The sequence below is a fragment of the Sesamum indicum genome, linkage group LG8 (assembly GCF_026168435.1).
Source record: "Sesamum indicum cultivar Baizhima isolate 11 linkage group LG8, ASM2616843v1, whole genome shotgun sequence".
Classification (NCBI taxonomy): Eukaryota; Viridiplantae; Streptophyta; class Magnoliopsida; order Lamiales; family Pedaliaceae; genus Sesamum; species Sesamum indicum.
The window spans coordinates 26,551,570-26,576,386 of record NC_142664.1 but is presented as its reverse complement, the minus strand read 5'-3'; the positions used below and the strand labels follow the sequence as shown (position 1 = coordinate 26,576,386).

The following is a 24,817-nucleotide window of genomic DNA, read 5'->3' as shown; positions in this document are numbered from 1 at the left end:
ATCATATTACTCATTTAAAAAAAACTACTTTGACATCTCTTCTATCGTTTGATAATTATAGAAACACCCTTAAGTGCATTTTTCTCCTTAAAAATTTATTTTAAAGATTGACATAGTCAACAGGGACATTTTTAAATTTTAAAAACTGTCAGAGGTGGTTTGTATAAAAGACAATAGGTGAGATGGTGTAAATAATTATCCCAAAAATAAATGAAATACACCATTTTGATAAATTCATATTTGATAATATATTTCTATTAAACCTTAAAATTTCTCTATATTAAAATTATATTAGTATAATATTAATTTATTTATTTTTTAATATAAAATAAAGAGAAGGGTTATTGAGTAAAATTTCAAAAATTAGTTTTTTTTTCTCAATTTATTTTTCTCATAGCAAACAAGGGAAGTATTTGAGATTTAGTCTCACTCCAATCATACCAAACAACTTGAAGAAAAAGTATTATTCTTTCATTCGCCATCCCCTTTTCACTTTTCCTCCCCCTTCCATTGTGTTTTTCCTCTAACTTGAACCATAAGAACCCTTATTGGCTTTTACAAAATTATAATTATATTTTTTGAAATTGTACTTGTAATTAGGGAAAAATGCAATTTAGTCCCTATAATATTATAAATGTGCAAATCCCTCTACGAAAAAAATTAGTAATTTATCTTTCTATATATTTTAAAATGCAGCAATTTATCCTCTTGTATTTTTTAAAATTAAGCAATTTACCTTTGTAGATATGGAAGTAAATCACTTCATTTTAAAAGATATAGGGGGATAAATTGCTATTATTTTTTCATAAAGGGTAATTTGTTCATTTGCAATGGGTAAATTACATTAAAACCCTTGTAATTATATATACTCTTATTTTTTATAGTAAAAATTTACACAAACTCCTCTGATATGGGCTAAGAGCGCCGAGTTAGTAAGAAAACACGATTTACGATATGTCGTTAGAAAAATCCGAGCTAATAAAAAAAAATGGGTCAGGAAAGGATACGATTCTGGACAGATTGCCAAGTCAATGAGAAGAAGGTTTGTGAAAAAAATGGGAAAAAAAGAATGCCCAAATCCAAACACTTTCTATTTGCCGCACCTATTAACCTATGATTGAAAAGGTACCATCCATCAATTCTCTCATGTGAGTCAATAAAGCCTTTTTTCCTGTTCAAAATGTTGGAAACTAAAAATAAAAATAGCAAAACAATTAGATTAAATTTGTTCAAAAATTGATTGGGTGTGAGATGTTTAGGATAGATTTATACAAAAAAATATATATATATAAAATTATAAAATAAAAAATAGTAACAACCTATAATTACATGATTAAAAATATAATTTTTACCTTAAAAAATTTAGTCCAACTTGATTCGATAAGTTTAAAAAGACGAGTTCAAACAAATTAGTTAGTTAGTCATTTGAACTAATAAAAAATAAATAAATTTATTTTTGAATCATACTTGATCACATAATTATAAAAGCTATATACATAATACATTAGAAGTCAAGTAAATTCAATTTTTATATAAAGAAAATTTTCAAAATTGGTCAGAGATTTCTGTATCTTTTCCCCTCATATCTCTCAACAAACTGAACAAATACCGTTTATAAAACTGTTTCTTTTCTCCGCTTTAGTCAAATTCCCGTCAGCCTTCTTCCTCCATTCTCAAGCTTAATTCTCTCTTTCTCAACATTACGAATTCGTTCCCACAGAAAGTCGTGGTTTATAGTCATGAAGCCATTCTGGAAGATGCTTCTGCGCATTGTTTGTTTTCTCCTACTCCTGGTAATCAATGTTTTTGTAATCTTCACGACTTGTATTTCGTTCACAATTTTACGCAGTGTTGATGAGATTTTACGTGAAGGCATCAGGGAGTGTCGAGTTTCGTGATCTTTAATTTACGTTGCATCACTAAGAAAACTGAAAGCAATGTAGTCGTGCTATCAGAGCGGCTTCTCAATGCTTCTTTCTCACAGATTGAAAACGTTGCAAAGCTTTTTGATCCTCTTGATTCCTCTGCGGCAAATTTGGCTAGGACCCTGATTTTATCCTTGAACGGGACGGAGTTAACGTTCCACGCGATCAAGACAAGGGTATGTTTCGGAAACTAGTACAATAGATGAAGAAAAAAGTTTGAGCTGTTTGTTTCGATACTAAGTTCTTGCTTTACTCAGATTGCACCGCACTTATTCATGGCGCTATCGACGATTCCACATGTTTCACGTGTATCTTACACTGGATTGGATGGCCTATCCTTCGTGTACCATAGGAACGACAAGGATGAGACATACGCGCTTTATTCAAATTCTTCTTCTTCTTCTTTGTCCTCCTCGGGATGTTATGCTCAACCGGTTGATCGCGACACTGGGAAACTGGAAGGCCAAGTAGTTAGCTGGCATACGGGACATGTTACACAGAACATATCCTCAGTTCACCGATCTGCGAATGTTTCGTCCTCCTCTTCTTTGGTGCGGAGAAAACGGGGTAAAGGTAAAAAGCTGATGTTTCTCTACAGTGCAGCAATGGATGGAAGAGGGTTGATTACCATTGGTTATCCAGCCAAAGTAGTTTCTGATCACTTTGATGGACTTGAATTTTATGGAGGGGATTTTCATTTGGCAATGAGCAGTGGGCAAGTGCTTGTGGAGAGCAAGCTCGGGGACACTCGCATACATGTGCGAAATGGCACAGTCTCGGTGGAAACAGTAAATATGAATGTTCACGACAAAAGTGATTACTATTCTTGCACGATGGGTGATGGAGCTGGTGGACAGTTGAGTCATTTTCAGATGAAGATCAAGGGGAAAACGCACATCTTTTATTGCTCAGCTCTTGAAGTTGGAGGATTTGAATCGGTACAGTTTTGTTCTCTTTACTTTTAATACTGCAACAAGGTTTTAAATCCATTGAACTCAATTCTGTACACCTGAATGCTTAGGCTAATCATATGTACATGTAATATGGGAAAATAAGATTGCAGCTTCCTCCTTCAACTTCTTTAGATTTTGCAATGAAAGACTATGATACAAAATATCAAGAAATGACTGATAAATATATTAGTGATTATTGAGTTCATTTTTTCTGTATTAGCTTCCATTTGTTATTTCTCAGGTATATGTGCTATCTTTCCCAAAAACAGACCTACAGAGTTTAGCCCACAAGAATGGCATTCTAGCGCTGATTCTCCTTGTGCTTATGCTTGCAATTATAGTAATCTCGGTTGATGTTTTCATAATCATCATCTTGAAATCAGCCAGAAGAGAGATGTTCCTGTGTGATGCTCTCATCAAGCAAATGAAATCAACTCAACAAGCAGAGCGGAAGAGCATGAATAAGAGTCTTGCATTTGCCAATGCAAGTCACGACATACGTTCTTCTTTGGCAGCCATTACCGGTTTAATAGATCTTTGTCATGAAAAGGCCAACCCCCACTCGGATTTGTCAGCCAACCTAACCCAGATGAACACTTGTGCAGTCGATCTCGTAGGTCTGTCTTTTTTTTATCTTTTATCCAGATATCACATATTTTTATAATGTCTATCTTAAGTATTTTTGACCAGTCATATGTGTTATTGCAAGTCAATATTGCTTTTACAGGCATATTAAATTCTGTTCTTGATACAAGTAAAATTGAAGCTGGAAAAATGCAACTTCAAGAAGAGGAATTTAACATCGCTGAGCTTCTTGAGGATGTTGTCGATATGTACTATCTCCTTGGCATGAAGAAAGGTGTCGATATGGTGTTTGATTCCTGTGATGGCTCAATCTTCAAGTTTAACCTTGTTAGAGGGGACAGGGCAAAGTTCAAACAGATTTTATGCAATCTCTTGAACAATGCTACCAAGTTTACATCGGAAGGGCATATCTCAGTTCGAGCTATAGCTAGGAAACCGATCACAGAAAATGCGATAATTACTTCCAATCATAAGAGCGTCTTGAACTGTTTGTCAAACTTGTGCTTCAAAAACAAGGGAAGTTTCAACACTTTGGAAGGCCTTCATACAATTCAACAAGATTCAAACTGCATGGAGTATATATTTGATGTTGATGATACAGGAAAAGGAATTCCCAAGGATAGACGAGATTTGGTTTTTGAAAACTTTGTTCAGGTTGAGGAAACAAACATCGGAGCAGAAGGCACTGGTTTAGGACTAGGAATTGTTCAATCTCTAGTAAGTGACTAACCTTTTCTTGTTTTCCTTTTGTTTTAATAATTGTGAACTTTTGATTCAGAGATCGACATCTAATTCCAGGTTCGCCTAATGGGAGGCGAAATCAAGATTCTTGATAAAGAGCACGATAAAAGAGGAACTTGCTTCAGATTCAATGTATTTCTCACTGCATGTCACCACATCACATATGATATAGAGGAACAAGGAACTTCGACGAATACGGATGGATATGGATATGCAACTGATATCCATCATCGTTTTGGGCGATCGTTGCCACCTACACGAGATGGGTCGCGTGTCATTCTCTTTCTTGCTGGCGAAGAGCGCAGAAGAATATCCAAAAGGTTGATTCAGGGCTTTGGTGTCAAAGTATTGGTTGTGAGAAACAACCAAGAGCTTCTATATGTACTTGAATGGATAAAGAAAAAGAGAGATTTGATTCTCACTGTGATAGATGCCAAAGCCACGTTGGTCTCAGAACTACGTCCCGTCTTAGCCAACTTTAGGAAAGAGGTTCAGAACTGCAAGTTTGTGTGGCTGGAAAATCCCTTAGGCCGAAACAACTCAACAGAGTCTGAAGATGACAAGACACCACCACCTTGCGATCATATCCTGTCAAAACCTTTCCATGGGTCGCATCTACATCGTGTTTTAGGACTCCTCCCAGAATTTGGAGGCACATTTCAACCCACTATTTCTGAAGGTACAACTACAATAATACAAGAAGTTCACCATTTCTCACAAGGGATTAGAATTCCGAATCCGATAATAACCGTGCCGATCCAGAAGAATGAAGTTGAGCAAGTTGTGATTCGTGAAACTAATAAAGAAAGCATCAACGAGCAACTCCCCTTGAATGGGAAGAATGTTTTGGTGGTCGATGATCACGCGATTCAGTTGAAATTGTCAACAACAGTGCTTTGTAAACTTGGAGCAACAACCCATGTTTGTGAGAATGGGAAAGATGCATATGATCTAGTCTGCAAGACTCTAAAAGATAAGAATGAAGGTGCTCTTTGCTTCGACTACATCTTCATGGACTGTAAGGTACAATTTCTGGCAACTAATTATTTTATTGCATTTCAGAAAGAAATTGGAATTACTCAAACTACTTACACTTTTTTTTTTCTTCCCCCACTCTCTCTAAATATCTACCGAAAACTTCTATTTTATTTTTTCATTTATTTAACTGAAATACATTTTTTAAAAATAAGAATTATATTATTTATATTTAAAATTAATTGCACACACATTTGGTTGTGTCACACACTAGTATTTATAAAGAATCCTATAAAAAAAATCAATAAATTCTTTAATGTTTATATATTTGAGGAAATTGAAAAGGAAAAAATAAGTAAAATATGCTAATGAGAAATTTCTTTATTAAAAATATTGATAATGAAACTTCATTATTAAATTTATACATTTTGCCTCCTCAAATGGACAGTTAAGATTAATTTTAATAGAGCGTTGAGAAGCTCCAAAAAAAATTTTCAAATATTTTTAAATACTATAAAAGCTTCTATATTTATATATATAGCTTTCTTAAAGTTTTTCTCAACTTCTATATTTTTCAAAAACATCCATCCACAACTTCTATATTTTATAGAAAATATACTAACTTTTTTTTTATTTTTTTAAATTCATCTTGCATTAAGTGCTTTTTGTATTGTGCTTTTACTATTAACTTTCTAAATCAATATAGACCTCTTTAAAATAGATCATTATAACTTTAATTAATGGTTTGTTAATGATTTATTCTTTGTGGAAATCAAATTCTTCCAAGTGTTAGATGATTACTAAAGTAATTAACCATACTTGTTTGATACTTTGATAATATCTTATGTAGAAAATTTTGATTTTCATAAAAAGATTAAGGAGCGTAAAACATTTGTCGAAAATATGTCCTCGTTCTCTAATATGAATTTGGCTTTTCATGCATATTTTTTTGTTCAGTTCCAAATTTTTATGCAAAATTATTTCTCATTGCCATATTTAATTGATTGTATTATAATTTTTTTTATTACTTATGGAATACACATTGATAAGTTATTTGATCAACATATTTAATTGGGTATGGACAACATCTCTTTTTAAGTTACCATACAATTTAAAAATGATAAGATCAATATAATTTTGAAACAAATAAGAGAATATTATTTTTAGCTTTTAACAAATACTAGTAAAATAATATTATTTCCTATTCAGATCTTTTGCTTGCAAAACATCCCTGTGATTAAGTGCATTATACTATACGAATGTATATACTCTACAGACGTGTATGAAAATAAATAAGCTATTCCAAAATTTGAATTACAAAGCTGATATTTCATTATACATTAATAATTTGTCATGGGAATCATTTAAAATTAATAAGTGTTATTCATATTTTTCTTATATAAAATAATAATAATAATAGATACAATGGTTATTGCCTATTGGAATTTTTCATTTTTTAACTATGCCATGTCAAAAATGTCAACAAATTGATTCTACAAATGAGACTAAAATATTAGTTATCTTTGTATTTGTGTGGTGTTTATAATTTGTCTTTTTTGATAAGCAGATGCCTGTGATGAATGGATTTGAAGCAACAAGATTGATCAGGGAGGAGGAGAAACTACATGGAATTCACACACCTATAATTGCACTAACTGCTTGTGAAACGCCAGAAGAAATTGGTTGGACGATTGAGGCTGGGATGGATCATCATTTGGTAAAACCATTGCAAGCAACAAAGGTTTTGAAGCTTCTTCAACATTAATATGATTTCTTGCAACATGTTCTGACTTATTTCTTACCGGTTCCTTATTTTGGGAAGTTTCTCAAGACTTCATAAGATTTTGTAGTGTATATGACTACGCTAACATAGTGTCAATAAAATTGGATTTCACGATTTGTATATTTTCTTAAAACTTAATATTTTTTTTGTCTGCATGGAGGTCTCTGACAGTGGTTCAACCATTGATTTGTATGGACCAGCCTATTGAACAACAGTGGATTACTCCTAGGTTTAATTACAAATTAACATTTCGATACAGCTGAGCAAACACTTACGAGCATGCAAAACTTGCAACTTAAGCAGACAGTTGAATATATCATCACAAAAGTGCTACTTAAGACCACTTAAATGAGTATTCCTCATTTTCATGATGCGTGTCTTTAACATCACTTTTACTTCTGAAATTCTCCGACATTAATAAACAAGTAGAATCAGCCAAAATACCCGACCTAGGCTTCATAGTCAAGTAAATTCAATTTTTATATAGATTTCTGTATCTTTTCCCCTCATATCTCTCAACAAACCGACCAAACACCGATTTATAAAGCTGCTTCTTTTCTCCACTTTAGTCAAATTTCCCGTCAGGCGTTCTTGCTCCATTCTAAGCTTACTTCTCTCTTTTCTCAGCATTACGAATTCGTTCCGACAGAAAATCGTGGTTTATAGTCATGAAGCCATTCTGGAAGATGCTTCTGCGCATTGTTTGTTTTCTCCTATTGAGCAAATTTAATCTAATTTCATACTTCCCCCACTTTCTCTAAATAACTACTGAAAACTTCTATTTTATTTTTTATTTATTTAACTAAGATATATTTTTTAAAAATAAGAATTATATTATTTATATTTAAAATTAATTGCACACACATTTGGTTGTGTCACACTAGTATTTATAAAGAATTTTATAAAACAATTCAATAAATTCTTTAATGTTTATATATTTGAAGAAATTAAAAAGGAAAAAATAAGTAAATATGCTAATGAGAAATTTCTTTATTAAAAATATTGATAATGAAACTTCATTATTAAAAATAAACTCTTACCCAGTATTTATACATTTTGCCTCCTCAAATGGACAGTTAAGATTAATTTTAATGGAGCGGTGAGAAGCTCCAAAAAAAAATTTCAAATATTTTTAAATACTATAAAAGCTTATATATATATATAGCTTCCTTAAAATTTTTCTCAACTTCTATATTTTCAAAAACATCCATCCACAACTTCTATATTTATATAAAATATACTATTTTTTTTTATTTTTTTAAATTCATCTTGCATTAAGTGCTTTTTGTATTGTGCTTTTACTATTAACTTCTAAATCAATATAGACCTCTTTAAATTAGATCATTAATGATTTATTCTTTGTGGAATTCAAATTCTTCCAAGTGTTAGATGATTGCTAAAGTAATTAACCATACTTGTTTGATACTTTGATAATATAATTATGTAGAAAATTTTGATTTTCATAAAAAGATTAAGGAGCATAAAATATTTTTCGAAAATATGTCCTACTTCTCTAATATGAATTTGGCTTTTCATGCATATTTTTTTGTTCAATTCCAAATGTTTTTGCAAAATTATTTCTCATTGCCATATTTAATTTATTGTATCATAATTTTTCTTTTATTACTTATGGAATAATCATTGATAAGTTATATGATTAACATATTTAATTGGGTATGGACAACATCTTTTTTAAGTTACAGTACAAATTAGATTGATAAGACCAATATAATTTTGAAACAAATAAGAGAATATTAATTTTTAGCTTTTAACAAATACTAGTAAAATAATATTATTTCCTATTCACCCTGTGATTAAGTGCATTATACTATATGAATGTATATACTCTACAGACGTGTATGAAACATAAATAAGCTATTCCAAAATTTGAATTACAAAGCTGATATTTCATTATACATTAATAATTTGTCATGGGAATCATTTAAAATTAATAAGTGTTATTCATATTTTTTTTATATAAAATAATAATAATATATACAATGGTTGTTGCCTATTGGAATTTTTCATTTTTTAACTATGTCATGTCAAAAATGTCAACAACTATTGATTCTACAAACGAGACTAAAACATTAGTTATCTTTGTATTTGTTGAGTATTTATAATTTGGTAAGCAGATTCCTGTAATGGATGGATTTGAAGCAACAAGATTGATCAGGGAGGAGGAGAAATTACATGGAATTCACACATCTATAATTGCACTAACTACTTGTGAAACGACAGAAGAAATTGGTTGGATGATTGAGGCTAGGATGGATCATCATTTGGTAAAACCATTGCAAGCAACAAAGGTTTTGAAGCTTCTTCAACATTAATATGATTTCTTGCAACATGTTCGACTTATTTCTGACCAGTTCCTTCAAAGGTTATTTTGGATTTTAGGAAGTTCCTCAAGGCTTCATAAGATTCTGAAGTGTATATGACTACGCTAACATATTGTCAATAAAATTGGATTTCATGGTTTGTATATTTTCTTAAAACTTCATATTTTTTTTGTCTGCATGGAGGTCTCTGACAGTGGTTCAACCGTTGATTTGTATGGACCAGCTTATTGAACAATAGTGGATTAGTCCTGGATTTAATTACAAATTAACATTTCGATACAATTGAGCAAACACTTACGAGCATGCAAAACTTGCAACTTAAGCAGACAGTCTGAATATATCATCACAAAAGTGCTACTTAAGACCACTTAAATGAGTATTCCTCATTTTCGTGACGTGCGTCTTTAACATCACTTGTACTTCTGAAATTCTCCGACATTAATAAACAAGTAGAATCAGCCAAAATCCCCGACCTAGGTACAAGTGGTGTCCTAGTAACTAAAAGAAAAGAAAAAAAGACTACCACTTAGAATTGGAAGTACACAACAGATGAACAGGAAAAACAACAGTAAGAACTACAAGACGAACAATACCAGTAAATTGTAATACCTACAATAAAACTTGCATGAGTAGTTGGATATTGTAGCGTACTTGTGTATTCGACTTTGTAAGATGCAGGCTTGTGATAAGTTCATCCCGATGCTTGGTTCATTTGACACATTACTGAGTAAAGAACAGAGTGCTGATCCAGATAAAACATTCCGTGGAATTGATATAATAAATATGCAGCATGAAGATGGAAGAAACTGATGTACTACAGAGACTTATAGTATTATAAGCGAACAAATTCATCTAGCTGATCTTAACCTTAGAATGAGTTTACAAACTCAGAGGGCAAAGAATGGCTTCAGCATCTTGTCAATTTTAGAAAATGTAAGCTATATCCATTACCATAAGTTCTATAGATAATAACAACATGAGATAAAATATCTGGTTTCAAGACATTTTGTATACCTCATAACATTTTCGTCCTCATTTTTTATGGAAGCCAACCTAGGAAGATAGTTATGCTAGTGCTTGGCTAGCCCACAAAGGCAGAGGTGCCTGAATCAAAACAGACTGGCCTGTAACAGGATGCTCAAAAGACAAGCTTTCTGCATGAAGTTCATGGCCTTCATATATTGTATCCTTCCACTCACAGACACCTTCATACTTCACATCTCCTCTTATAGGTATTCCAAGATACTGGCAATGCAAACGAATTTGGTGTGTTCTTCCACTTCTAGGATGTGCTCTCACTAGAACCTCGGTTTTGTCTGTATCACAGGTAATTTCAGATTTTTCCTCAACAACAATGAGTTTTTCTCCATGTCTTTCAGATCCAGATGACGCTGGGAAGCAACCTTTCCCATTTACTGACAAAACTTCAAATAATGTTTCCATGTCCCGAATAAATGATCCACCAGGTAGTGTCCGACCAACATCTGAAAAAGCATAAACACGCCAGGCTCCATGCCTTGATCGACCATGACCGGATCGTATGATTATATTTTCCCATTTTGGTGCTGTCCCAATGCAGAAAGCAAGATAAGTCTTCTTGACCATGTGATCTGTAAATGCTTTCACAAGCTTAGCTGCTACTTTGTGTGACTTGGTTATGACTGTAACACCACTTGTATCACGATCCAGCCTATTGGATAGATGGAGCTCTTGCAATTTCACTTGCTCCCCTGGGATATATAGAAACTTTTACTATTAAATGTGGATATGTCAGAAATCAGCCCATTTTAACAAAGGAGGAAAAGTAATACAACAATAACTTCATAATATTTTAGTCTATGTAAGATAGTGAAATCCAGTACTGGATTCTGAAAAAGAAAAATCTCTAGAGGATTAAGAATGTCTTTCCCAACCACCAAATATGTTACTTTAATTTCAAGATGTTATTGAATGTCCATCTATTTATGCTCAAGCAAGTAAATATCAATGACAAAGCTCTTGGTGATAAATAGATCAAAGTTTTCGCAATGCTCATCACTACTTCTTATAGACGAATGCACTAATGATCCATAAAACACTTGAACTCTGTGGTGCTAAACAGATGGTTCTCATGCTGTAAAGTCTACACAGTGGAGGTTCGAATTGACTGATCTTGAAGAATCAGCAGATGAGTTGGGTTATAGGGGATGCCACTCAGACCCAGAGATAATCGGTTCTTCCTGTACCTTTATCTAGTAATCAAACTTGAACATTTAGCAAAGAATTCTTTCAACCCCTAATCTAAACACTAACAAATGAAAGCACTTCATTTCTGCCTAAAGTGAATTGATTATCCATCAAACTGCTTTACGAAACACCATGGAAGCATCAAATTCTGGATCACTGTATGAAGTCATTCATTTCTTGGGGCATAAACAAATCGAATCAAGCTGAATACGAGTTCAAGCTCATGGCCAACTTTTTTCGAGTTAACAATTGTATTTGAGCTTGACCATACTGTTAGTCAAGTTGAGTCTGAGCGAGCTCTGAATGGCTCACATAATTCATCCTTTCTCTTCTTGACTTTGCAAATATTATTCGACAAAAAGGCTGGTGCAAATAATGATTTGTAAAGTTCAAAGAATAAGCTCAAACAAGTTTTTAGAGATCAATCTCGGAACAAAAAGTGGTCTGATTCTTCCTCTCTGCACTAATTCATTTTTTTCCAGTTATACAATCACATAGAAAAAAACAGATAAAAATCACACCCCTCTTAAGATAACTACTATACAATCTGATGAGAATCCCTAGAAGCATTAACTCAAAACCAAACGAAAAGCATGAAAGATAAGAGCATATTAACATCTAAGTTTCCTCCATAATTCAATCAAAGACAAGTGACTGTAAACAAATTTAACCACAAAAAAGAAGAGAAAATGTTGAAATTCAGCATACCTTGATCAGCATTCAGGAGATTGTGCACAGAAGATAAAATGCTTTCGCAGTAAATTCCCTGAGGCTTATTGACAGCAATCAGCCATTCATCTTCAAACAGCACATCTTCCCGGGAGAGAGAAAACAGTGCAGACTTGGAAGAAGCTGTTAATGCTCTACTCAACTCGAGATTCTTGGATATCAGTGGCGGCGGCGGGGAGAGTGGCACTGGGTAATTTTGGAGGCTTTGGGGGGTGTTTCCCAACTGGGTTTGGGGAGATTTCATGTGGGCTTCGGCAGCCATGGAAAAGAATTCGACGGGTATGGAGATCCTGAAGGGGAGAGGACGGTGACAACCAACGAAGGGCACTCTTGTCATTTTGAATGAACGCCAAACGCAAAGGCAATAAGAATGTATTTGACTTTAGTGATGTGTATATAAAAAAATATATATATATATAAAGTGAAATATAATTTTTTCATTGTAATATCGTGAAGAAATAAAATTATAAGAATGCAAATATTTAAGGATAATTTCAGTTCTTTTTGTTAATATTAGCAAATTTAGTTAATCTTGACTAATCAAAATATTTATTTGTTAAACGGAGCAGACCTCAAGAGTGTTAAATGTAAAATTTTTTAAATTACAGGAGGTCTGTACATAATTACACCAAATCTTAGGAGATGAGAGTCTAATTATCCCAATAATAAAAAAAAAGCCAAAAAAAGGATCAAATTTCAAGATAAAAGAGACAAAAGAAATAATTTAGATAAAAAAATATTATCTATAATCTATCAAAAAGTGAATGCTACCTTAAGAATTCTCTATAATCGATCATTTATTTTCAAATATTGTGTGATTCTTTCTTTCTTTCTTTTCTAAATGTTATGTGTTGTTGAAATATATATTTGAAATTCATTTTGTTTAAATATTTGTTTGGGTAATATTATATTTAAATATTAAATAAAATTAAAATATTTTTATGAGCAATACATTGCAATGAATTTTACGACTAAATCATCCGTCAGAAATCCACCGCAAATATCAAAAGATTGATGAAATAAATTTAAAAAAAAAATATATATATATATATATATCAGAAAAGCATAATCCTAATAGCCACCAAAACTTACCCTAATTTTGAAGGGAAAATTTCAACACTCTCAAAAATTTCTTTAGTAATTTCTTTTGCAAAATCAAGTCTAATTTCACAAATACGCTGCCTATCTATAAATTTATTAATCAAATTTATCTATAATTTCAAAATAAGTGTCAGTGTTATTATATCTAACGGTTGAATTTTAAGTTCCAATGATTTGATTAAATAATGTTATGTAATGATAAATAATTACAATATACTTATAAATATATGAACAATCAATTAGTTTATATATATGTTTTTTGTAATAATTATATATTTTATACATTGAGAAAACAACTATGTCAATAAAGGGGTGTGGCAATACAAATTTATTATTCTGATATGAATAATTAGGGTGATTACATTACTTAAACATAAATTATTTTTTATAACATTTTTTAGAGAAAATATAAATCATATTTTCTTCTCCCACCCTCTAATTCTCATTAAAATTCCCCTCCCCTTCCCTTACACTGAAAAAAGGGTTAAATGCAATTTACTTTTTTGTGATACGTGAAATGAGCAAATTTCTTCATGTGAAAAAAAACATAGCAAATTACTCCATATATTTCAAAAAATAAAGCAAATTATCCCCCTATCAATGGTTTAGAAAGGGGTCTGCTTCATTTTTCAAAACACAAGAAATAATTTTCTATTTTATTTTTCCAAGATGTTTTTTATTTATTTCTCATATCATGTTTGGGTAAATTGTAATTTTTCCAGTGAAGAAATGTTGATGATAATGCAATAAAATGGAAAAAAGAATAACTGGACATATATACAGAATTAATTGAAGAATGTATTTTTTTTTCTCAAAGCAAAGGCATATTTTGTCCTAAAACAAAAAACGCGCCTTCAAACACAACTACCTCAAAAACAAAACTCGGCCACGAATCCCACATTTGTTTCATCCTTAATGCAGGATTTCAGGTTCACAATTTTCTACGTCTACATCAGAGGTTAAAAAATTCTCCATGGGTTGGATTACAGGGAAACATGAATGGAGGCATTGAGTTATCCATTGTGTGCATGCTGTGACTAGAGCCCTGAGGAGGCGGCCAGTTGACAGGCTGCATCGTCGGATCAGCACCACCACCACGACCGGCATTGTAGATAGGGTTATTCCCCGTTGATTCCAGCAATGAAGACATCGTCTCCACGTTTGCATGGAATGCACCCTCATCCGAGGACACAACTTGAGATTCCCCCAACAAATGGTTCTCGATGTCGTTCAACACTCCCACACTTGGCGGATAATTGTGGGGACGGAGGACTTGGTTGCCTAGCATTGTCGAGGTGATATGCAATCGCCCTTGGTAATTTTGATTGTTGATTCCTCCCTCGTTTCTATAAGGCAAGTCCATAACTGTAACACAATATTTGAAGAAAGACACGGGCACACAACAATAATTAAAATTGGATAATTGCACTGAATCCCTGAATTTTGAAAAATTACATTTCACCCCATAGACGGTGTCTGATGTAATATTTTACAATCAATGGATCTTTTCGTAATTAATCCAAATCACAGAATGAAAAGTTATGAATTATGATACTGCCACACTTATTGGTCTAGTACCTGATATTGTCGAATTTGGAGTTGGTCTGACGGGAGCTCCCCTTGCCGTTGTGGGATAAGTCTGGTAGGGATACTGAATCCCTGGCAGATATCCCGATCCATATCCATTGAAACTAAGGGAGAGTTCTGAAATTGCAAACATAGTTGGGTCAAAATAAGGAGACTCGTGGCTTGGGAATGGTTTCCGACTCAAGGCAAACAGTCGTTGGTCGCATTGCAAAAGCTTCTCGTAGTGTTTATCGAGGATTCCTGGTGGGAAGCTCACATAGTGTCTCCTGGTGAAGATGGCAACAAATGAAAAGAGCAAGGGCATACACAAGTATAGAATAAACAGAAGAAATGATCAAGAATATTACCTCCAAATGGGAGCTTGGCCTCCTGTGAAATCAGATGCCTGTTGCCAGAGGGTGTGCTTTCTTGGTTGAGGATTGGTTTCTCGGTAGAACAATGGTGGTTGATTCAGCTGCACAATATGTATTGTACTAATCAGGTATCCATTTTGAGAAAAACTGGAGGAAACATGATCTTTTGTTACGACTAATTACCATAGTTTAAAGCGAAAGTGAAGAGAAATTCACGAAACTAACCTCAATCTCCAACGTTCCCGTCTCATTCTCATGTGTGACGGCCCTAATCGCAATAATATCAGACCATTGTATTTCGATCTTGCTCTTCAATGCTCCATCCAAGACCTCCCACACCAGTTTGCGTTTGGCGTAGTACAATTTTGCAACCAAATCTCCTTCATGCCTTGTCATCCTCTGCCCACATTTCAAGTATAAGGGTAGTTAGGAACAACATCTCTCTCTAACTCCAGATTCATCCTAACTAGTCAAGCTTCGTCGCAAGAGAAGAACCATTTTTCTTTTACCTGCCAAGTTCCGATTTTTATGAAAGTAGCAGGAAAATTGGAAGCCTTCAATTTCTCAGACATAGGTTGAGATCCCGAATCATCTGTTTTTCTTCTAGGCTTATGATCATGGCGGGAGACGTGATTGTTGCGGGACGAGAAATCCGGCTGTTTCCCCTTAGACAAACACCTCTGCACTAAGTTGAGGAAAGATGGTGTTTTCCTGAGTGTCAAGCCAAGAGGGCTCGACTGCGCAGAACTATCCGCATCTCCTTCCTGCAAAACTCTAATACTTGGATGAGAATGAAGTCCAAATGACACAGATGAAATTGATTCACATACAAGATATCAATTGCTCTACTGATTAAGAAAAGGGTATCAAGAAGTAAAGTTTAGTTAACTTTGATGAAATGCATCCCCCATGGGAACAATTCTATGACAAGAAAAACGGCGCGTGCTTGCTTGTGAGAAAATTTTCATTTCATCTCGTCTCGTGAAATTACTTTTGCCTAGATGTATGTTTGTTTGTCAGAAGATTCCCGAAACATATTTGAAACACATTTCACTTTTGCAAAAGAGAAATATGTCTCGTCAACTATAATCATTACTTCTCGTTCTCTTAAATTATTTCCACCTCATCTAGACCTATCTCATGTCCTTTTTTCCTAGTGAGACGAGATGAGATGATAAGCATTAACAGACGAAAATGGCAGGGTTTATCAACCCTGCCAACTCCCAGAAGAGGGAGACGATGAGCAAACATCCATGGAAGCTAGCTAGGACTAATTCAAAATACTGAAAAAACAAACACAAAACTCTGAGAAAGATTCAACATGCAAAGCATGCAAAAAGATCGCTGATGACCCGGACCCGACTCGGTCGAATTTGAATCAATCATGCGACAAATATAATATATTTGTCTTGTGATTGATTTGGTTCGACCAAACTTAATTCGAGCAAGAATTTTGGAGGAGGGATGAGGAGAAAGAAAGAACCTGCAGGTGATCATCAAACTCGGGAGAAAATCTAATCTTCTTGGAGCCGTAACCGTGATTGCTCCGAAAATCCTGAGACCCGAAACATGCCGCTTCTGTCTCACCCCAAAACACGCTTTCATCATCACTCTCACTCATGATGATATCTCTCTAGGCTTTCTCTCTCTTTCCTTCAGCTTCTCTCTACATATCCCTCTCTCTCATCGCAAATGCATACACAAACACAAACACATCCTCGCATATATATACGGTGTGAATGAGGCCTTGCAGAAATTAAAAACGTAGAAAGAAAGCAGAAAACAGAGAAGGAGAAATCAAGAAAGCAGAGAATAAAGGGCGTGTGGTTGACCTGACGCGATCACAAGAATCTTAAACAACTGCTTGTTTTTTGTTTTTTTTTTTTTTTTCTATGAGAGATGCAGATTTAGATGTTTGAAAGGTGGATTTCTTTTTGTTTACTTAGGTTGTAAGTGTGTATGTAACTTCAACTGGAATTTATGTTTTGTGTACCAATACTGAGATGGGCAAAATGGAGTTTATGTGGTCATAAATGCAATTTTTATTGTTTTTTTCCTTCACAACTCACCTTAAATTATGTGGATTTTTTAGTTGAAATGTTGGAGATTTTTGAGTAAATGAGTGAGGGAGATGACAAGAAATGTTTGTATTCAATTTTTTTATTTCAAATTTTATTGTATCTTTTACTTTATTTAATATATTCACGTCGACACGAGTACTAAAATTATGTCATTTATTTTACATATTATAGTATGTCGTATTTTAAGTGATTAATTCTCAAGTATGTTGTAAATTATAGTAATTATTGAAGATGCCATTTCATTTTTAAATTTTCTTGTTTCTATTTGAAGTTGATAATTTCTGGTTATTGTTGCATATTAATTACACAACATTTGAAATTCCAAAACTTAAATTAAACCCCACAAATTTTAGTTTAAATTCACACAGAGATACAGACAAGAAAACTTTTATCTCTAGTTGCTTTTTGTGGATCTCCACTGATCTTCCAATTTTTGTCATTAGTTGACGTGGATTTATTATTTTTCCTTCCACAATTTCAATTGTATTTTTCTTTAATTCTTGTCTATTTATTTCCTTCACCACGGTCTTAGTAACGATCAAAATATGTATTATAATATTTAACTATAATCAAAATATTTATCATGATTTTAAACTATATAACTATTATTTTGGGGTTTCTTTTTAAAATAACAATAATAGTCATAACAACGTAAATTATACTAATACACCCTAAAGTTATATTTAATTAATTACACAACTACTCCCTACCCTCAGTAAAATCATTTTACGGGTAGACCCGGCTCCCTTAAGGGATGCACTTGCAATAAATTTGTAAAATATATAGAGTATTTATGTAATTAAACTCAACCTTATATGATATCAAGGTATTTATCCTATTCTCATATATACCACAATAGAGAATTCTAGACTTGGACAAACTTCATATGCACTGAAGAATTTCTTGTCTTATAATTAGAGATTCCTACATATATATATATATATACAAGTACATTACGGTCAATGTTTCATAATTATAAATCTATGAATATGCAATAGTTTATTAATGATGTCTTAATTCAATAATTAAGGTTGAGTTTTCATGAATAAGTTCGACTTATCGAATGTGTGGTTATATCTCCACCAAATATGAGCGTTTGTAATTTATTTATTGTTCACAACCACATTCATATATTGATCGACCTAATATATTATTTAATTTATTGAGATGTTGATGTAAATTGTAATTACTATTTTTTTTAAAAATATATATATACAGCGGTGTTAAGGTGGCGGCCGGCGGCGGCGGCTGTTGCATGGTTGTGTTATTAGCACAAGCATCCTCTTCATTTTCTGCTGATATATCATTCGTATATTCAATTATATATATATTACAGTCAATGATTTAATGATTTATTTTTCACTCGTGCGTGCGACTTTCATAATTAATATGATGTCAATTAATTAATTCCGAAGGAAAACCAATATTTGACTTGTGGAATACGGGCTTCATTATTTTTATGTTATAAAATATTTATAAAAATAATGTTTTTCTGAAACTTGTGCAAAGATACGCAAGTGCCAAGTCTTGAGTTTTACTAAGAATTTCAATTTTTTGATTTTTCTTTTTTAAAAAGGCGGCTTGGAGTTGTTACTAACCAACTTTATAAAAGAAAGAAGTAATTTTCTTCTTGTTCATACTTAATTTTTTTATTTTTAAGAATTAGGCTTAATTGTATTCGTCGTGCCGTTTTTATATTTTGGTATTTAAACTTTTTTTTATATTTATTTACCATCTCAACTTTACAAAATTAAATTTTTTCATTTATAACTGTTTTCAATCAAGTTTTGGTTGAAAAAACATCACATGCAATGCACATATGATATATATTTAAGGTTTATGTGATGTGATATTTTTTTACATGTGCACAGCATGTGATGTTTTTTCAACTAAATAACAATCATATATGGTAGAGTGCAAATTTCACAAAGTTGATATGGTAAGTTGATATAAAAAAAAGTTAATATCAAAGTGTAAAAACGAGTACAGTTCGAATGGTAAAATATAATTTACTCTAAAAATTATTAACAAAGTTACGATTTTATATTTTCGCTTAAGATGTTATAATATTTTGAGTATTTATAACATTAAGTACCTTCTCTCCTCTAATGGGGTGTTGACACAAATACTTATAATTTTATAAAATATATATATATATATATATGTAACTAAACTTATTTTTATGGGATGGACATAAATTTCCCAATATCTAAACCTAGAAATATATAAAACCATAAAAAGATTGCAACACGTGAGACCATATATGTCCAAAGAAAGTGGTATTGGATGCCAAATCTTGAAATGGGAAAGGGATAAAGACTGGGCTCTAAGGTAAGGGCGTGTGCGGTTGCATGCGCAAAAGGAATGCATGATGTACTCTAAAATAGAATAATAGGGATGATGTAGTTCATATTATCCAAACAATGAAAACTCACAATCTTCTTTGACCAATGATGAAATATTGTGATAGGGATATACATATGATTGGTTGTGAAATGAATATATTGTTTCAGAAGGTAGGCGTTCTTGATTCTTACATCCTTCGGGTTGGTGCGAGTGTGACAAGGATGCTGGCCCCCCTTCCATGTCCTAATTACGTCAGAATATGTATATATTATAATCCATTTACCCAACATCAGACATGTTTCCCTCTCATCAACAACCTTATCCAACCTATCGCCCAAGTATTTTCAAAACTCTTAAAATTCACACATGTCATAATGGAATTTTTTTTACTCAAATTCAATTTAATCGAAAAAAATTAATTATTGAACAAGTGCAACATACATATTATGTAAATAGTTATTTTTTTTAAAACTATAAACCAATCACAATGTAAATATATTACACATACTATGTAATTGGTTCAAGTTCGACGAGACCTGATTTAGATTAGAAACCGTTCGTTTTTATGTACTTAAGTTTGGATATCGGGACCTCTTAACTGATCGATGCGGTTGCCATAAGTGCAGGGCAAATTCTTTGGTTTTAGATTCGTTCGAGTTGATTGTTTAGGTGAGCCTATAAACTTCTTAAAATATTTTATAAAATATATGGGAGCCTATTTTTTGTTACCCTTTGCCACTCAAAATATGCAAGATTTATATATTATCATCTCGAATCACTTTGCGGTGGAATTTAGCCGGTAATTGTATGTTCATCTCATACTAATTTCTAAGGGGGGAAAACCATCAACGTCAGAATTTATTTTGAATAAATTCGATTCTTACTATTTTCGAGCCTTCAAATTTTATTAAAAGAAAAAAAAATAAATTTATCCAAAAAAAAAATGAAATTGACATTAATATAAAGTTACCAAAGTTATTTATTCCCATTTAGAGACGGCCTCTAGAATTATAACAATTCAAAACTAACTTGAATTAAAATAAAATTATCAAAAAATTGTGAATAGTATATCCACGTTTCATTTAAAATATAAATATACCTTTTTGTGTATACTCTATAAGGCGTTTTTCACACCTCTAAAATGGGGAGTTGGGGTGGGGTTGCTCCCATCTCTCAAAAATCATTGTCATTTGTGATCAAGCAAATATAGTAAATCACACAATCTTTGTGGGGCCCGGAAAGGCTGGTGTTTTAGTCCCAAGTTTTATCCAGTGCAAGTCAGAAATGCACAGTGCCTTACATATATAAATTGTAATCTAATATAATAGTAATAATTGGAAATCTAGTCATCACCTGGAATTGATCTCACATGGATCCTCTTACTTTTAATCATGATGATGATGATGATCATGGTGATGGTGATGATTCCCTCCACTAAAAATTCTTTCTCACATCATCATTAAAGCAATCATGAACCTCTCCTAGCTATATCAAAGCCACCATTTTATTTATACTATTATTAAAGGATTCACATGTCTTTTTTCTTTAATTAAACAAACACCATTACATTGTGAAACTATATATAGTTTACACTTTTATTGCAAGAAAATAAATTATTTTTTATATTAAATAAATGCATTTGTTATAATTTTTAAGTTGGGTATGAACGAATGTGGTTAATTTACTCTGATCGTTGTAAAAATTGTAATTATCCTAACTTGAGGTTCATTATGTCTCACATGTAACTTTATTCAATTAGATTTTGACTGGTGATCAGATACATGTTTAACACGATCTTTGACGATGATAGTCTAATAAAAAAGCGGCAGAGATAAGACTGAACTAATAGAGAAGAAAGAGACATAAGTGAGCTGAATAGACGACATTGAGGTGATGCAGAGATTGAAAATGACCATTAAGACTGCGGATCGATGATGATATTGGCCTAAACCTGAGTGAACTAATGTTTGTGCGCATGCGTGTGTGTATGTGCATGTGTGTGCGTGTGAGAGAGAGACAGAGAGAAAGTATGTATGTATGAAGGAACAAGAATGATAGCCTGATAGTCTATGTTAGAGTGTCAATTCTTGATATTTTTCACTAAAAATTTAATTTCTTTGTCTTTTATAAAGATAGCCATTCAATTTTTCTTGTTAGAAAATTGACGATAATTTTTGTATTTATGTTCATCTCTGGAAGACACTGCAACAATGATGTATTTGTTATTAGGGTAAACATAAAGAAATACGGTATAATCTACCCTATTTAGTTGAAGTTATAGTAATATAAATACTAAACACACACATAAATCACTTTATTAATTCTGGACCATTCCTAAAGAACCCTCATTTCAAGAGCACCACATATATAATCAAATTGCAACTGGTCATGCATGTATTATTATTTTATATGATAAGAAGAACTAAAAATCTTCAAGTGATTAAGGAAAGAATGCATTCATCAAATCTTAGTGGGCCTCTTCATTTATCATCAAATATATGGTATTTTAGGCATACAAAAAAGAGTGGATTAATAGGAATAAGATTCTTGCAGATAGGATCCACTTTCGGGGGGATGAAGGTTGTCTTTACCTTGTAATTGTTTCTATGTTTATTCAAACTCATAATCAAGTTGCCATCATTTTAATCACTCCTAATCACCTCACTTTAGATCTTCTCTTTTTGTCCTAAATCAACTTAAAGCGTGCTTATGAGCAGTTGATCACTCGTCATCCTTCTAGATTTTATACGTTATCAAATTGCATCCACTTTTTAAAAATTTTATATCGAGGTTAATTATTTGTTTGCGCACTCGTGCAACAACATCAATATTATTTACGGGTCTCAAATTAAATATGAAATTATCAAATAAAATGTTCACATTAATACATCTCGTTTGAAAGAAATTTGGGAAAAAATTTAATTTTAAGATTACAAAAAATTACATTATCCGTTCCATTTAGGGTCAGTACATTTTTACTTTTAGTCATTTGACCAGATTTCGTTAATGGAAAAGATCACGTGCAGAATTTTTAACAAAAAAGTGGATTTAATCCCGTAAGTCTCGTCGGACGTGGTCACGAGTTAAATATAATTTACATATTTATTATGTTTAACAAATGACATTCAAATAAACTTTGAACAATTAATTGAAGTAAAGTACACATGGAACAGTTGAAAAGATCACGCAAGTTTGCAAAGATTACGCATGAGGTTGTGGAGGGCCAGAGAATGAGAAAGATGCATAGAAGAGTCGTAATCCAATTTTTGGAGGGTTCATGAGAAGGTTTGCAGTTAGTGATGATTTTCGACTTTGTTGTCCTAAGAAAAAGGCGAGTGATGATTGAGGAGACCAACCCCACTTAACCGCCCAGCCGACATAGTCACTTCAGGCCATGTCAATTTTAGTGTTGGATGAGATGGGTGATAAAATTATTTTTAATTAAATAAATAATAAAAAAATAGAGATTAATTATTATCATTTATCTATATTTTACGATTAAAAATTAATAAGATGTTTACTTGATATAATAAACTTATATTAAATCATAAATGACAGTAATGTTCCTCGTTTGCTTGCAAGTGAGAGATTAACATAAAGGGCCCGATCACTCAAACCCACCACCTTTGGAGGATTGAATTATGAAGCTTCTATAGTAAATAAATTTGGGCTTGTGTCATGGGAACGGGCTTCCATCACTTCAAATAAATACCACATTATCTTATACTATTTTGTTTATGCGGCTAATCAAACAAAGTAAGCATGGTCTCAAAATTAAATCTTACAAACCACAGCAACCCATATAGTGTGTTATCTTGCAAAGGTACGCAGGGTTACCATATGACCAAGGTTCTTAATATTGTTTCCTTCTGAACAAATTAATTCTGAAAAAATCATGAAGTTAGAATTCGTTCGTGGGATTTGAATTTTAACTAATAGATTAATATATTATTAATTAATTAAGTGTATTTATTAGTGGAGAATATCGGAGAGAGGTGGAATGATTCAGCATTTTGGTTAATTTCGCACTCAATTTTGGTTGTAATTATTGCGAAAAACTAGTAAGAGGACTAAAATTAGGGAAAAGGTATTTGTGATTAACCGACTTAATTTCTTTTATTAGTACAACATCTCACAATTCGGGTGTTTGGTCTAGTGGTATGATTCTCGCTTCGGGTGCGAGAGGTCGCGAGTTCGATTCTCGCAACACCCCATTTTTTATATTTTCTTTATTATTAACTCACATTTATATGGAAAAGTAGGGATTTTCGTTAACAAATTGCTCATCTGAATATTATACTCTTACATAAGTTTGATGTTTGCTGATTTTGGAGCACCCTTTAGTTATTCTTACTAGCCTGAATAATTAAATCAAAATTATAATAAACTAATTTTATTTTTAAAGTATATTTTAATTGAATAAGTTAAAAATATTGAAATTAGAAAAAAAAATTATCAGAAATTAAATTTAATGGAAGTCGAGAAGAGTGGGCATATTGGAGTTCAAAGAGTGGGAAGTTAATAAATTAATTAACTAAAGTAAATGTTAAAATATATATAAATTAGCAAATTAAAAAAAGATACCAAAAGGGTACTACCTTAATAATAAGGTATAGATTAATAACAACAAAATTCATTAAAAAAAAACTAAAGAATTGTAGAATGTATACCCAATAAATAATAATAATAACATGTTAGTTCATAAAGAAAAAAAAAATCTATAATGTCCGGATAGATTAAATCGTACCAAAGAGTATGAAAAAAAGGATTTTAAATAACTCTATATGAAGAGAACTTAAAATTCATCAGTACTTCATAGAATATAATTTAAATGAAATTGGTATGACTACGAATTATATGCATTATAATGTTATCCAAACAATTTCATATTATTATTTTGAATGATGGATTTAAAATTATTGGTTACAAAATCATGGACCTTGTTTGGATAATTATAGCGTACAAAGAATTTCTGAAATTCTTGTTAATTCCATAGTCCAGATGGAGTTCTAAGTTCTAATCCGACCTTCTCTGCAGGCAATGAGGCCAGACGGGTCATGCCCATTGGACTGTCCCTCAACCTCTCAATT

The 24,817-nt window shown here is 32.4% G+C and overlaps 3 protein-coding genes and 1 non-coding gene across 5 annotated transcripts; 2 read left to right on the top strand and 2 right to left on the bottom strand.

Annotated features, from left to right (window-relative positions):
- The first annotated feature begins 988 nt into the window (after nt 1-988).
- LOC105169402 (histidine kinase CKI1-like) lies at nt 989-7,058 on the top strand. Its single transcript, XM_088883574.1, has 8 exons — nt 989-1,042; nt 1,985-2,101; nt 2,183-2,873; nt 3,011-3,015; nt 3,120-3,495; nt 3,606-4,180; nt 4,262-5,227; nt 6,747-7,058. The coding sequence occupies exons 1-8, from the start codon at nt 989-991 to the stop codon at nt 6,942-6,944; spliced, it is 2,982 nt and encodes a 993-aa protein (XP_088739700.1). The 3' UTR covers nt 6,945-7,058.
- A 3,070-nt stretch (nt 7,059-10,128) lies between these two features.
- On the bottom strand, nt 10,129-12,625 carry LOC105168951 (Pseudouridine synthase family protein). The gene is made up of 2 exons (XM_011089182.3): nt 12,239-12,625; nt 10,129-11,034 (listed from the first exon to the last, which is right to left on the bottom strand). Exons 1-2 carry the CDS (start codon nt 12,594-12,596, stop codon nt 10,370-10,372), a joined length of 1,023 nt encoding a protein of 340 aa, XP_011087484.2. The 5' UTR covers nt 12,597-12,625; the 3' UTR covers nt 10,129-10,369.
- A 1,524-nt stretch (nt 12,626-14,149) lies between these two features.
- On the bottom strand, nt 14,150-17,320 carry LOC105168950 (uncharacterized). Of its 2 annotated transcripts, none has more exons than XM_011089180.3 (6): nt 16,784-17,312; nt 15,810-16,064; nt 15,526-15,699; nt 15,295-15,401; nt 14,939-15,213; nt 14,150-14,725 (listed from the first exon to the last, which is right to left on the bottom strand). In XM_011089180.3, exons 1-6 carry the CDS (start codon nt 16,919-16,921, stop codon nt 14,313-14,315), a joined length of 1,362 nt encoding a protein of 453 aa, XP_011087482.1. In that variant the 5' UTR covers nt 16,922-17,312; the 3' UTR covers nt 14,150-14,312. The 2 variants fall into 2 exon arrangements, with proteins under 2 accessions (XP_011087482.1, XP_088740152.1); XM_088884026.1 differs by having other exon boundaries at nt 14,508-14,706; nt 16,784-17,320.
- A 6,548-nt stretch (nt 17,321-23,868) lies between these two features.
- TRNAP-CGG (transfer RNA proline (anticodon CGG)) lies at nt 23,869-23,940 on the top strand. Its single transcript has one exon. It is a non-coding gene; the product is annotated as a tRNA-Pro (tRNA).
- Nucleotides 23,941-24,817: the final 877 nt, after the last annotated feature.